Raw genomic sequence first — 15,636 nt, forward strand, 5'->3', positions numbered from 1 at the left:
GCTACGATACAGACATTAGCTTTCTTCAGGCTCTCTCATCTCTGGCCAGGCACATTGCTTTGGTAGGATGATAAAAGTGCTTTTGGCCAGCAGAGCTTGCTTTTGTACTTTACAGTTTGGTGAAGTCATGGTGTCACTTTGGTGTCTTTTTGTATATCTTCAAAATGTAGATAGTTGGAGAGATTGTAGCTAATATTGCAGTCCAGAGGTGAGGGAGGGCTGGAAGTACTCTTTTCTGTCTGTAAGAAAGAAAAGGGGTGCAACAATATATTAAAGTGTATTTGAAACTTGGGCATTAGGAGTTTTTTGTCTCTGAAAGATTACTGGGCTGGGATCTGGCAGAGAGAAATGGACCTGTGACAGTGAATATGGAGGAATCTGCTAACTCTAAAGAAGCCTACAAAACACCACGACAAGCAGGACTGCGTTCCCTCGCTTCAAGTATGGCAGATATTGGAGCAGCTATGCAAGCCTGAGTTTAATTCCACAGGAGGATGTGTACAGGATGTGCGTGAAGGGAAACCACATGCTGAATAATCATACTGATAAGGAAGCCAAAACTGGTAAGACAGCAGACATTTGGCTTCGGTGACTGGCTGGGAACAGGAGAAATGGCAGGGCTGTAGACTTGCTTCAGCTCTGAGGTGAGGCAGATACTGTACTGTGTTTTGCTAATGGATATGGACCGAAGGAAAACAAACCAAGAGAAGGGATCAGATGATACGTTTTGTATTCAGAAGTGTATTGGATTTCTGTGGCAAGGTTTTGGTAGTGGGGACCTGGAGGGGTGGCTTCTCTGTGTCTGACAGCCAATGCCAGAGCTCCAGGATGAACCCGCCGCTGGCCAAGACTGAGCCCATCAGCGACAGTGGCAGTACCTCTGGGATAACGTGGTTAAGAAATGGAAAAAGCTACTGCACAAGAGCAGATTGCACTCAGGAGTAAGAGCACGTCAGAGCAACAACTCTGCAGACATCAAGGTCAGTGAAGAAGGAGAAGGACGAGGTGCTCCAGGTGCTGGAGCTGAAATTCTCCTGCAGCCCATGGTGAGGCAGCTGTGCCCCTGCAGCCCATGGAAGACCCATCTGCAGCCTGTGGAATACCACACACTTGAATAGGTGGAAAACCCATGCTGGAGCAGGCTCCTGGCAGGACCTGTGGGCCCATGAAAACAGGAGCCCACACTGGAACAGCTTTGTTGGCAGGACTTGTGACCATGCCAGAGACATACACAGGAGCTCTCTGTTCCTGAAGAACTGCACCCCATGGAAGGGACCCATGCTGGAGCAGTTAGTGAAGAACTGCACGCCATGGGAAAGACTCACATTGGAGCAGAGGAAAAGTGTGAGGAGTCCTCCCCCTGAGAAGGAGTGAGAGGCAGAGACAATGCACAGTGGGAGCACGTAGAGAAATTGGGAGTAAAGTTAAGCTCAGGAGGAAGGAAGGGGTGTGGGGAAGGTGTTTTAAGATTTAGTTTTTATTTTTCATTTTCTGACTCTGATTTGATTGTCAATAAATTGAATTAACTTCCCTAAGTTGAGTGTGTTTTACCCATGACAGTAGTTGGTGAGTGATCTTTGCCTGTCCTTATTTCAACCCACAAGTTTTTCGTTGTAGTTTTTCTCTTCTGTACAGCTGAGGAGGGGAGTGATAGAGTGACTCTTATGTGCACCTGCTTTCCAGCCAGCATCAGCCCACCACAGGAGGCCAGGTAGCATTAAGCCCTGACCAGTAGATATTTTCCACTTTAAAACAGCCAGTATGAATATGCAGGTGGTATAGAATGCACATATAATTACCAAACAAATAAACTCAGCACTTGACTATGTCTCTTAAGGCACTTCAATAGCTCTTTGTTACTGTACTGTCTGAATGCTCTACAACGATCATTGTTTTACATCCCCATAATACTGTTACAAGGTAAAATCAAATAATTATTGTTATGTAACAGCTAGCGAGCTGAGAACAATAGAGCCAAGAATTCCTGTGCCAAATGCAGTTCTTGCAGCACTAGGAGGAAGGATTGTATTCTGATGTAACAGAACTGACCTGGTTGTCGGTAGAACAAGTGGTGCCCTTCTGTGTGTAGAGGGAATTAGAGTTTATCTAATTCTGATGTGCACCAGAGGAAAAAGTCTGATTCTGTAGCTAATTTGTGCTCCACAACACCAGTGTCGTCCTGAAGTTACTCTAGCAATTAGAAATGATGTGTTGATTGCTTTATTGTGGGAGAATTGACACAGACCATCCTTACTTTGTGGGAACAATATACTGGCTAACCTAAAAGATACCTCTACTATCATGTATTGTGAGTTTGAAGAAGGGCATGCAACGAAGAGAAGTGCAGACGGGGATGTTCTTGTAAGGTTCACAGGTGGACAGATGACTGAAAAAGGTGTAGTGGTTCCTAGTGAAGTGAGACATTGCAGAATCCAGCCAGGGTCAGCCCAGCACAGGGTCAGCCACCACTGATGGCCATCTTCCCTCTCAAGATGTAATTGCATCAAGATCCATATGTTTGTGCTGGCATTTTGGGCAATGCGGTTCCAATATCCAGTGTGACCGTTGCTGTTCATTTGGTAAATACCCTTCACACAGGAAAGTGCATGATAGCACAGTGACACTCCTGGAGGCCAACTCTGGTCCCAGTACTTCCCTTTCACAAATTTACTTTGCAGCTGAGTACCCCTGAGATCATTGCAGAAATTCCTCAAAGATCACTAATGGCATAAGGCCACAAATGTTGTATATTGGAATGTACAGAAATCATTAGTGTCCTGAACGAGATGCGTATTTTTTTGACTGGAGAAGTGAAGCTTCATAGCACCTTTACCTGCATCCCTTCAGTTCAGGCTGAAGCCTTGGGCAGTTTTGTGTTGGTGAAGCAGCTGAGAACCAGTGTGTAAGTCTGAGATGCTCTTGTATTTTCATCTGTGCATTTATGCAGTGGTAGCTGTGCTCACTTGATACATGTTGCAGATGGAAAAACTGAATAAAGGTGAGAAGCTATTTGCACTGCTTCGTAGACACCACTGACAGCACACGGCTGCGTTTTCGCTGGGACAAGCCTGCAACTTGGCATATCCAGTGCAGTCCCAGGGGTGTCTCTGAACCTAGGTCTCCTGAAAGTTCTCTCTCCTTACAGCACTGTTTTCAGATAAGTGAGTGATACCCAAATACAGGGAAGGCTGAAGGATGTGTTTAAGGTTAGCAGAAAGTTTATTGGGTAGAGTAATTCTTGGATTAAAATACTATCCTTGGAAACTGAGATCAGGAATCTGTTATGCATAACTCTTCCTTGTATGTTCATACAGTTGATAAAAATCCAAAAGCAGTTCCAGATACTCTTCAAGCTGTCTGCAACAGCCTTCCAGAGCAGCTGTAGCTGGATTAGTAAGACATGGAAAGTATTGCAATGCTACCTGCATTTGATTGTCTGAGTAATGATTAAAATGTTAAAGGCAGGCATAGACGACCAAGGCAAGCTGCAAATTGCAAAGCTTTGGTTTGTTTTTCAGCTTGTTGCTGTTTTACCTCTACTAGAATTTGAAGGGCATCCCTAATCCTGTCCTCAGCCTTAGCATATCATATGCCTTTGGGTTGAGAACTGGCATCTCTGAAAGCATTGAAGATGTGGGTTAGATATCTCAGTGCTGCATGCCAGGCCTTGCCCAAGGAGTGGCATTCCTCTGAGACACCAGGCTTGACCAGAGTTGAGCACACATCTCTGCTAAAGCCCAGCTACAGTTTACAGTGCAGGCCTAGCAGTTTGTTTGATGATACCTAATGAAATGCAAACCATTTAGCAGCTCTGCGATGCGATTACACTGCTGTGAGTTTTCAGATTCCATCAAAGTCCTGCTGAGGGTAATGGGAATGGGCCAGGATGATTCAACTGTAAATCAAAAACTAAAGCGTGGCCAATTCTGACAGTGGAAAGAATGGCTATTTTAATGTGCAGAAGCTGAACTGCCAAGTAAAAACCAGCTGTGCTTCACAGAGCTACTGGAATGAAAGGTCTCTCTGCATTTGCATTTTTTTTGTAAGACTCATTGATTATTTTTCTTTCCCTGAAGTTTAAACCTCATCTTTCTACCTCAGGTTTGGCTGGCCAGTTGCAGAGGTTTTCAGTGCCTTTTTCTGGTATTTAAAATATCAAATCTATTGATGGTAAAGGACAGTTTTCTCCTTTTTGGTAACTTCATACCAATTCAAGTATTTTTATCTGCACATCTTAATTACTTCAACAATAAAAGCACTGAACTGAGCAAGGCAAGGACCTCTCCTGTCTGCTGTAGCAGTGGCAGGAGTCAAATTAGTGAAACAAAGAGGAGAATTTAACTTGGGAGATCTTAAGTACAAACTGGATCCTCTGTTATTTTTCAGTTAGTAAGGAAGCAGCCAAGAAGTTTGTCCAGTGGTGTGAATATGCAACAGGGAGCCAGGAATTGTTGCTTCTCTTAAAAATGAGGAGCAGCCAACTTCCTCTCTGAGCAGTTCCTCTTCCAGGAGAATCGGACAGCCTTTTGACTGCACCCTTGTTCTCTGTGTTGGATCGAGCCTTTTTCCTTTTTACCTTTCTTTTTTCCCCTTTTTTAATTCCGTTCTCTGTGTCTGAAAGATGACACAAGGCAACATTATCTCAGTGGAAGGTACACCAAGAGGATCATTAGTGAGCTGTATTTGACCACAGACGTTTCTGGTGCATGCACTTCTTTGTACCTCTTGGTGCTAACCTGTCTGGAGAAAGCTTCAAAACAGCTTGCTGGTAGGTTCCAGTATTGCTTTCAGGCTGAAACCCTGAGTTTCATCAGTGTGGGCAGTTTTGTTACTCCAGGTGTATGCCTGATGAAGAAGCTACGCCAGGAGAGGGTTACACTGAGTCAGCCCTGGCCGCATTGGTTGCACTCTTTTTCTCTTGGTCGGGAATCCTCAGAGGAAGGGTTGAGCTGCCAAATGCTTGTGGTGCCTTTGCAGTTAGGGTGGTTTAGCAGGTCAGCTTTTGGGGACCCCCAGCACAAATGGGCTCTGAAGGAATATCCCCTCTGTGAGGTGCAGGGAAGTCCTGTTGAATTCAGTGGAAGACATATGAGCTATGGGATCAGTTTCTTGCTTATGGTAAAGGATAAAGACTTAACACTTCCAAGTGTTTCGCATATTATTGTTGAAAGAACATCTGCTTTACCTGAGGGGTTTTTTGAGCTTAGTATTAATACCCTCCAGGTTGCTAGGGCTCATTCATCTTCTGATCTCTAAGACTAATGCATGTTAAACCCTGTCAGTCTTAATGAAGCCTCTGCCTGTGGATCATCTCAGTGACTCTTAATTATTATGAGAAAAGTTTTGAAGAGACAGACATTTTTAATTTGTAAAATTTTATACAAATTGTAATACCATGGATTGAATGCTGATTTTGTCTAAGCTGATGGGAAAACTCCATCCTTCAGAAGGAGTTGTGTGTTGAATCCCTATTTTATAGAGATCGGTTCTTCATTACTTCTTAATGCAGACTTTTGTGATGCCTCAAATACTCATCTCCAGGGAATCTCAACCTTCCTTTAAAGCTGAAATGGGAAGTTAGTCACGAGATCTGTGGTGGTTAGAAGCCAGATGTTATTTTTTTTCCCCTTTACTTTGCAAGTGGGAGGACAAGGCAGTTTCTTCAGTATGTTCATTCTTAGTGTGCCATTTCCTCATGTGAAGTGCTGTCTAGGGTTTTTGTTTTATTTATGTTTCCAAAATCCTAGAATCATAGAAAGATTTTTGCATGGTGTATCTAGTTTTACACATTTTTAAAAAGCCCTGTGTGTTAACATAGCACAGAAAGACTCTGAGTAGTCAACACTCAAAAAGGCTCTTGCAGCAGTGTGCATAATTATAGGGCTGCTGTTTAGTCATCAGTCACGATAGTGTTGATTTTTTTGTGTGAATTCAACATTTATTCCATTTCAGATGTAAAAAAATATTACATGAAGAGATTGGTTTACTCATCACAATAGAGCTTGACGCTGGATTTATAAAAAGGTATTATAATATCCAGGCTAAAGACTAGGAATCCAATCAGGGATGTGTGTTTACAGTGTAGTCTACCTCCCTGCAATTTGGAAAAGTGCTTTGAGGACTAGGCCCAATGTGCAAAGATACAAATGAGACATCCAGATTTAAATTAAAGATGCAATTTTTTTTGCATTAGTTTTTTCTGCCAGAATAATTGCATTGGGAATGATGGGCAGAGGAATATTCCGACTGCCTACTTGTAATGGGATAATTGTTTTCTCTTTTAATACATGTCTCATATCAAACTTCTGCTTGCATTTTTTTAATCTTCTTCTAAACTGCTGCAAATCAGCCAGAAGAAATCAGCCAGAAGCTCAGTTGTTGTTTGCCTGCAAATGAGTTGCCTGTAATGCTGCTGGCTTGAAATACAGTCTCGTCGCCTTTACGGTAATGTGAGCTGAGAAGAGCCAAGTGGGGTGGTTCTCTGTGAGCAGGAGTGTGGGTGGAAGGACTGTTTTCTGTGGCATGCTGCTCTCCATTCTGGTGCTCTTAAAATCCTCACGCCTAAATCTGCGGGTAAGGGATTTTAAAAGAATAGAGAATTTCTTTTCCGTGCCTGGAGGGTAAAAATGTGGAATTAGTCATGCTTGCATTGTGTCCTTTTATTTATCAGAAACATCTGATTCAGTTTCAGGTTTTCAAATCCATTTTGCTGACCAGTGGGAGATTCCACAGTTGCAGCTACTTATTCTGGTGAACTAATAGTGGTTCACTTACTGTTAATTACAAGTCGGCTCCTTTCCTTCCTCCTCACCCCACCCATTTTGCTTATCTCACTACAATGTGGTTTACAACTGGTATTTTGTAAGTGTGCTACCAAGCTTTTGAACAAGAAAGGAAAAAAGCAAAACATGCAGTCGGTCCCATGAGGAACTTGTGAACACCTTGATTCAGAAAAATTACATTTATTCCTTTTTTTAATGGATTGGTATGCTCTTGATCGTGATGAGTCAATTTATATGATGCCGAAGCCCTTAGGTTTCCCGTGGATGAGCATTTTTCTGAAGAATTGCAGGATCTGTTCCTTGACGTGCAACATAACTCCTGAAAGCACGTTTTCAGTTTCTGAACTTATCCAATCCACTCAGCTCAATATTGCTGTGACCTTTTACATAAGCCAAAATGTTATTCCCTGGTGTATGTTTGATGTTATATGTATACCAACATGGAGTAAAACAAAACAGGAAAGCAGATTAGAGGGGATAAAAAGCTGGCAAATAGCGGAATTCTGAGAATTGGAAAAATAAGTCATCTGTATGCCTGAATGTTACCCAGGCATGTGGCTTGATAAGTCTGTTATAATCCTTTGAGGAAAAAGAAACAAAACAAGGAAGATAATCTCTATCAAATGTTAGAAAAATGAATTTATGTAGAGTAAGACCATATAGTGAAGTACAAAGCAGGTGATTGCAGGAAAGGTTTATTCAGCCTTAGCAAGGAGGTTTAATTTCAATGCTTTGCTGAGAAGTGAATGCCCTTTCTACTTGTTTGAAGCAACAACCCTGCTTTCCTTGTGTTTGGTGAGATCAACTTGAAAGGTAGTTCCCTATGGTCAGTAAAAGGTAAGGTCTCATTAGTTGCTTTCAAGCTGTCGTATAATGTTCACATACCATGATTTGCTTTGCTTTCAAGCAGGTATCTTGGTTGATGAGTGTCAGTATGGTAATGTGGACTGAAAACTGTCTAAGGAGTTTTAAATCCCACAATGGAGTAATAATCACTGCCTTAAGTAGGAAGTTTTTCTATTTCGCTTCCTTCCCCTCTGTGCTCTAATTATAGTATGGTAGCCACCCATTTCTATCCTTCAGGCAACAAAACAGAAGCTGGCAGTGCTTATTTCAACTGAACCCCCTTGGTGCAAGAAATTGCTTGCCTCCTGGAAAGCACCAGCCACTGGCTACAGCAGTGATCATCCTAAAGATGGGTGCACTAATGGATGCAGTCCATTGGTTTTACTTGAGTTACGCCAGGGGTAAATTTAACCCTCTTGGTAGTCCAAAGAAACCCAGGAGCAAAGTGTAAGAATTCCTTTAAGCTTCCAGAGGGCTGTTGGCGTACCTGGCACTTGCCTAAATTTAGCCATGCTCATTGTGAGAAGTGTGAGAGCAATAGAAACTTTGAAAGTTCCTTTAACCTTAGCATGAATCATTAGTAAGAGCCACAAACTGAAAGATGAAGAAGTAAGATGTTCCAGGAAAATGAGCCAAGCTTTAATCCATGCTTGTATAGGTCATGTCCCTGCCAGAGACCAGGCTCCTCTTGTAATTGCAGTTGCTATTCTGAGTGACCTGTCAGAGTAGCTGAAGGAAGCAGATGAAACTAAAGCATCATCAGGTCACAGGAGTCAATGTCTAGTTTCAAACACAGTGGCAGAAACTGTCCCCACTAGAGGGAAATGTAATTCCTTGCAACCAGTGAGTCGTAATTCTGGTTTCTCCACACCATTTAAAATCTGGGATACTAATTAGATCCTCAGTCTCAGTGCAGAGGATATTTTAATTTTATTTTTATTTTTTTTAATGTGTTCTGCCATCCTGGCATAGTAATTATACAGAGATGTCATCTGGAATTGATAATGAAGGCAAAATTTGGGAATAGGAACAGGATGTGTTACTGCTATTGATCAAAGGCTACAGGGCTGTTTTTAAACACTGCTCCTCTCTTTGATCTTTTTTCCTATTGATTGAACAGAGTAGATAAACAACCGTCTGTGTACCATGAGCATTTATTATGGCTTTTAAGCTGACTAAGGACAGCTTTGAATTAAATATGAGAGTTTAAATGATGGTTTTCTAATAAGTGCTGTCTATAAGGACTTTGCTTGGTGTGACAATACAGTTTCATATAAGTGTGGTGAAAGGAAATCTAAATGCAGGCATTCTTTTTCTTTCATAATCAAAAAGAAGATAACACTGCAAAATTGATTACAGGAAAGGGAAAGGTGCTTTTTAATATGTAGTTATATGTGGGCAAAAGCTGCTTTTCTTTTTTTCAATTTACAGTTATGTGTGAAGTGCTCTCAACAAACTGTTGTTGTCTTACCTTTTTTTGAGAAATTTGTGTAAATTAGTCATGTCTTAAAATGTGGATACAGGTGGAACTACGAGGTGCAATTGGATAGTTTTGCAGTTGCTTCGATGAAATTAATAGAAAACTTTCCATTGACTGTTTAATGAGTTAGATTGGACCCTGGGCTGTCATTGTTAATGTCTTGCCAGGATCGATTTCCTGGCATCCTTTCTGTCTGTAAGGAGGCTCTTTGCAATTCTATGGAAGACACAACGATGTTGCTATTCCTCCTCCTTGATAATTCCCCATACAATTTAAGTTCTGCCTACCATCTAAGGCTTTAAGGAGTAACAGAGACAAACCGAAAAATGATGTGTTTTAGGGAAGTTGTTCATATTTTAAATGCCTAAAATAGTATTTCTATATAATTTCAAGTTTTCCCCTGCCCCCTCAGGTTTTTCTGAATACTATTCCAGTACTGTACTGCTGTTATTTTTTTCCTTACCGATTGGGTGTGTTAAAGAAAAAAAAGGCCTATTTCTGCAAATGGAAGCAGCCTGCCATGTTGCAGTAGAGAGAGCAAGTTATGTTGCATTAGAAGTAATGCTGTTTCACTGCAATCCTGTCAAACCATGCACAGGGATAACTGCACATCTCTGGGGATCCAAATCTTTGGATTCCTGCCTTTTCAAAACCCCCTAAAGCCCCTGCAAAGTTTCCACCAAGCAGGCTTGTTTGTCTTGGCATGAAAAGGTTATTTCCACTAGGTTAGTGCTGTCAGTGTGCTACAAGGTTGGTGTTACTAATCTGTTTTGGAAGCGTGTTTGGGCTGCCCTTGCAACAGGCCTGAACGAAATTGTTTCTCTGGCTTTGCTGAGTAATGTGCCATGTGTTGAGAAGCACAGGGTTTTCTTTTACAAGTAAATGGCTATCCTTGAAGGACTGCAGCCCTTGCAACAGGAATATAAAATCCACTCAATAAAATACAAGGCTTGGAGAGAAGGGAGAGTTGAGAAGAGGACCAGGGAGCTGTATTCATAATGCTGACATTTGCAAAGGATAAGCCACATCCTTGCTTTTCTTCTGAAATGTTTAATGTGTCCTTGCTACTAGAGAAGATTTAATTTCAAAAATTAATATTTGACTATTTCTTTAAGTGAAGGATCTGGGGTCTCCTGAAGTCACTGTCATACTTTTCTTGATTTTCAGGATACTGGGGTTGGGAAATCGAGCATCGTTTGTCGATTTGTCCAAGACCACTTTGACCATAATATTAGTCCTACTATTGGGTAAGTACCACACATAATATCTTCTTAATTCTATATGTATTTTTTTCACTCACTGCCCTCTGCTCCTTTCTTTTCCTTAATTTCAGGGCTCTGAATATTATACATCTTTTTTTTTCCTCCATCAATCTCATTCAGCTCTTCACTCTCCTTTACTGACTTTCAGCTCATGTTACTTGCTTAAGAGCGTCAGTGTCTGTTCCAAACTGGGCCAACTCTCATTTCCCTGTCCTGGGAATACAGAGGGTCCCTAAACTTACTGTATTGCAGCATACAGTATTATGGAGAGTCTTAAAGAACTCTGCCATTCTCCTGTGTCTTTGATGGTGCTGTCCAGAACCACAGTGTATTGACTTCTGTTCCTTATTCTCACGACTTTCAGATGGTCTGTTTTGTTTTTCTTCGCCCATCTTACAGCAAGAAATTCTTAGATGTCTTACTTAGTTGGGATCTTTATCTTTGTATCTTGAGAAGAGCTTCCCACTTCAGATTGTGTTTTGGCCATAGGACCTTAGGACTTAAATTACTTCAGTTCCCACTGGTCAATGAGGTATCAGATCTGATCCTTGAAGCTTAAAAAACGCAAAACCCACAACCCAAGAGTCTGTGATCTGCACAATGACCAAGTCATTCCATAACAGAATAATGGCAGGAAAGCCATGGGAAACCCTTAAAGTATGTATATGGTGTGTCCTGGTATGCTGGGCTGGAACACGGGCAGTGTCTATTCTCATGTATGGACGTGCTTTTGTCTAAGGTTTTTAGGATGTGTCACATTATCCTGCCTTTCTCAAAACAGGGATAATGCAAATTAAACTCAATATAATTAATACCGCTTCTTTAAAAACTGCTAAGCTTCCATGTATCAGATCATCAGAATCCTATTGGTCCTCTAGTTGATTTTATTTCCATAGGTTTCTTTTCTTTCAGTATCTTAGGGACAAATCTGTCAAGTCTGGTGTTACCTGGAAAATTTCGAAATCATGAAAGTCGTATGGGAAAGGAAGCTAATGTGTGATGTTCACAAAGGAGTAATTTGGTAGGAAAGGGCTGATCAGCCTTGTATGTCAGCTGTTTTAAATCGTCTGCAAAGGATTGGTATTGATTGCTGTGAGTTGTTTGGAGGGTTAGGCAGTACCTTCTAAACCTCTGCCTTTCTGTGCATGAAAGAGTCTCAGCTGGAAGTTGCATGTTGAAGTTCCAGGACAGTTTTGGACTCCTGAATGTCATGAATGGAGAAAAATGAACAGAGAGAAAGGAAGCATATCATGAATAAAATTATGTCTTGGGTTGAGCTGGCAAAACGCTAACTGTCCAAGACAGAGTGAAAAGGGTTTTTCTTCCCCCCAACCAGCTAAGGGGAAAAGAAGAGGAAGAGGAAAGAAAAACTTTCAAACTAGGTTTATGCTGAAACTAACTACATATATTTATACAGAAAAGAGAAAATTAAGAGGAAACTACAATATAACACACACTTACACAAGTTACATGTATATAACAAGGCATAACTTCCCACTCCCCAATTAATACAAAGCAAAGTCTATTACACTAGATCTGTAAGTACTCTAAGAGACACATAGCAAGAAACAGAAAAAGTAACAACAAAAATGTTTCTACTTCCCTGAATGCAAACGAAATGCAAGTAGAGGCAGCAGGGGCAGAGCAAGGCCTGCTTCAAGACAAAAGCTGGGTCACATCCGGCTTGTACCTCGGCCATGGCAGAACTGACTAAGCCACTCCCACACACTGGATTTTACACCCTTTGAGATGATGTAGTATGGTATGGAATACAATATTATTGGCTAGAAGAAGTCAGCTGTTAGCTAGCTCAGCCCAGCTCAAATCAGCTGACAATCCTAGGCCTAGCTGAACTTTAAAACTTAAATCTAGGCCCACCTGGCTAAACCCATAACAAATTACTAACTGAAGGAGAGTTGTTTGCAGTGAAGGAATTGATGGCAACTTCATTGGGTTTTTGCTTCTAAATCACCAGCAGCGTTTTTTCCCAAGTAGTTGTTGTTGCTAAGTAAATGCCTTCTGCTCAAATTGGAAAATATTTTGCCTTTATTATCACAATTATGAAAATTATAGGGTTTTTTTTCCATTTGAAGATTAAAATGTGAAGGCTAGCTTCACACAGGTAATACTATTTGTCTATGCAGATAAGGCTTTTGTTTTCTTCCAAATTATTCAACTGCTTTAAATACATAATCCTTGCAATCAACAGTAGCTCCTGTGGCTCTGTGAAGTTCCCATTTTTGAAGATGTAAAGTGCTGCTTAATGCTTTGAGGAGGGTGCCAACTGAAAGCACACACCCTGAAAACAACCAAAGAAGTGCTGCTCTTCTTTGTTTCTTGGGGTTTTTTTTGCCTGACTTCATATTTTCATAAGCAACACAGCATTGTTCAATTCAAGGAATTTGCAGATAGCTGTAGAGGAGAACACTGGTGTATCATTCTTAGGAAATGTTTTTATCAGTCATGTTATTTGGTGCTTTTGTAGCGACAGTGCATTGTATCAAATGCATCTTTCTGAGCCAGGAAAAATGTTACTACAAAATAAATTGTTCAGCAGAATCCCGATAGGGTGGGGAAAATAGTAATCTACCAGAGTTTGGTGGGCTCTCCTACCACCCGTCAGCTGAACTGTAAAATAGAAAAAGTCTATAAATTCCTCTTTCCTAAAGGAAATTTCCTAAATTTTCTCTTTTCTAAAAGAAGAAAAACCACACTGTGAAAACACAGACAAATTGGATTTCCTACAGAAAATACAACAAGCCACAGGTACTTTTCCATGTGAGGTGGGAAGGGGAAGAGGTTTCTTCCATTTGTTCACCCTGTGCATTCCAGCAGGTGACTTTTCTGTTCCCCAGTGATCCAGTCTCATATGTTAAAGTGTCACAATTGTTGCCTGGTATGATGCTGGCTCTTGCCTCTTTCTCAGATTTCTCTGAGAAGATGGACTAGAAAGCAGCAGACGCTGTGTATGAGCAGCAAGAGCATTTGTGTTCCTGGATCAATGCACAAATGCCCTCTGAACCTCAAAGTCTTCTTTTTCCTTCTTTAAAAAGATACATATGTAGGTATCATGTCTTAAATGAGAAGAGGGAGATGGTCACTTCTGTGGGCATTTTATCAGTTTTGGAGTTTTCCCCCTATGCATGCTAACCCAGCAGAACTGGCTATGGTCTACAGGTTGTATATTCAGAGTGTCACTCATGTTACAAATTTCTCCTCCTTCCTTCTTTTCAGAGCATCCTTCATGACTAAAACTGTGCCATGTGGGAATGAGCTTCATAAATTTCTGATCTGGGACACAGCTGGTCAGGAACGGGTGAGTATTAGTTTGCAGTATGCTTTTATTATCCTGGTCTCTCTTAACATGTTGGCATACGTTTTCTAAACCTTTCATCTTGAGAAGACTTTCTAAGTATAAACCTGCTGAATCTTTGCAAGACTCTGCAATGCAGGTGGTCAGTATAGGTTGCCTTTTCATAGATGGGGAAAATGCAGAGACAGGCTGACCATACCAATTACCTAAAAATAAACACAGGTGTGAATGCCACTTTCTCGAGGAAGCTTGAGCAGTGCCCCAGTGATCTCCAGCTCCCCTCTGGTTTCATCAGGTTTGTTTGTGGCAGCTTTCAGTGGCATTGGAAAGGCCGTGATTTCCAGCCTGTGCACTTGTGGGTGGTCTGAACTTTGGTGACGACTCCATGGTTGCCCTGAGTTGGGATATTGATTATGGGCATGGGTTGTGTCTGCTGTTACTATTTTGGAAATTAGCACTGTCAACCTGAACCACTTCTTGTCTTGACTTTTTTCAAGAGTGTGAAGTGCATTGCTCAAAGCAAGCAGCTTTTCCTTTGACTTCTCATAAAAAGCCACAATGGAGTTTTCCGCATGAGTTCATATTGTCGTAGTCATTTGTTTCTTCTAATAGCCTCAGTGGCAGTAGCATGCAGTAACACACTAGAACTGTAGGTTTCTCTTTATATATGCCTACATTTATCTCGAGAAGTTTGAAAGAAATGGGAAAACCTATACATCTAAAACATCTTTACACTTTCTTGTGAAATGGCACAGTGCCTGTTGATAGAAAAATACAGCTATGCTCATATTAAGTTGGTATAAAATAAGGTGCATATACAGACTGGAATGTTAGTCCTGATACTTTCCACTGTATTCTCCATATCTTGTATGTGAACTGCAGGCAAAGAAGATTTTTGCTGCTAAGTGCAGGAAATGCTTGTGCTTTTATTTACAATGATGTAAAGTGACCCTGATGAAATCTGTTGGCTTGTAGCAATTCAGTATGTTATTTATGATGGGAAAATGGACCTTGAAAAACATATTTGAAGTATAGCATAATTCCTTCCCTTTAACTTTATTTGTTCCATTTCTGCATGGTCTGGAGCTGATAACTAACTAACTATTGCAAGAAGTAGCAGAGATTCAGTTTTCCTGCTCATGGTTTCAGTTTCCTTGCTTGTTCTCTCTCTTCCCTCCTTACTCTTCTTGCTTAGTCTTTTCCTTTTAGTTCTTTAGCACACAAAACTCAGTTCTTGAAATTTAGGTGCAAGTATTAATCTGTTTTCCTACATACTCTTAAGACTCTCAAGGCTTTTTTTTTAAGAGGATGAATAGTAAAAATTTGTATTTACTGCAATAAATGATGTGTCATTTGAGGCAGGAAATCTGTCACTGAGTTCTGACTCTTGGACACAAAATTCATACTTCCCATCTAGTCCCTTATGTTTCCTCTCAATTTTTTTTAGCTCATCATTTTTCAAATATCCGCTTTCTTTTTTTTGTGTGTCAAACAATGGTGAGCAGTGAGCACCACAAACCTTGTTAAATTGCTTAGAATCTGTTACAGATAAGGCATGTTATGGGTTTTCATGAATTACTAATCATGAATTAGGCCAGGGACCATCTTTTTCTTCTGTGCTTGCACAATGTGTTCCGACTCCTTTGCTAGGGTTTCGAAACTGGGATCAGAATGGATTGGTGTTGAGTGCTATCTGCAGAGGCAGATAAGTTTCCCAAGGTAAGGTCCATACTGCTCCAGGTCATTCTCTGTCCTAGAACATTCCCATTTTACATCTAAACACGTGATACTTCTCAATACCTTACTCACTTTAATCAGGGATTTTGGTTACTTTATTTTGTGTTGCTCCCTCTGATCTGCTATTCAAGAGCAAGTGTCTCCCCCTGTTAATCTCTTTCTCATTATCCTCTGAACAGCAGTGGTGACCCAAAACTTCCAGCCTACCTCAACCTC

The 15,636-nt window shown here is 40.9% G+C and overlaps 1 protein-coding gene across 2 annotated transcripts in view; it reads left to right on the forward strand.

Annotated features, from left to right (window-relative positions):
* The window catches only part of RAB31 (RAB31, member RAS oncogene family), a 66,001-nt gene that overhangs the window by 17,702 nt on the left and 32,663 nt on the right, over positions 1-15,636 (forward strand). For both annotated transcript variants that reach the window (XM_071554832.1, XM_071554833.1), the window contains exons 2-3: positions 10,276-10,355; positions 13,605-13,686. In XM_071554832.1, coding sequence (XP_071410933.1) covers positions 10,276-10,355; positions 13,605-13,686 — 162 coding nt within the window. The remainder of the gene's footprint in view (positions 1-10,275; positions 10,356-13,604; positions 13,687-15,636) is intronic.

The sequence above is a fragment of the Pithys albifrons genome, chromosome 4, assembly GCF_047495875.1.
Source record: "Pithys albifrons albifrons isolate INPA30051 chromosome 4, PitAlb_v1, whole genome shotgun sequence".
Classification (NCBI taxonomy): Eukaryota; Metazoa; Chordata; class Aves; order Passeriformes; family Thamnophilidae; genus Pithys; species Pithys albifrons.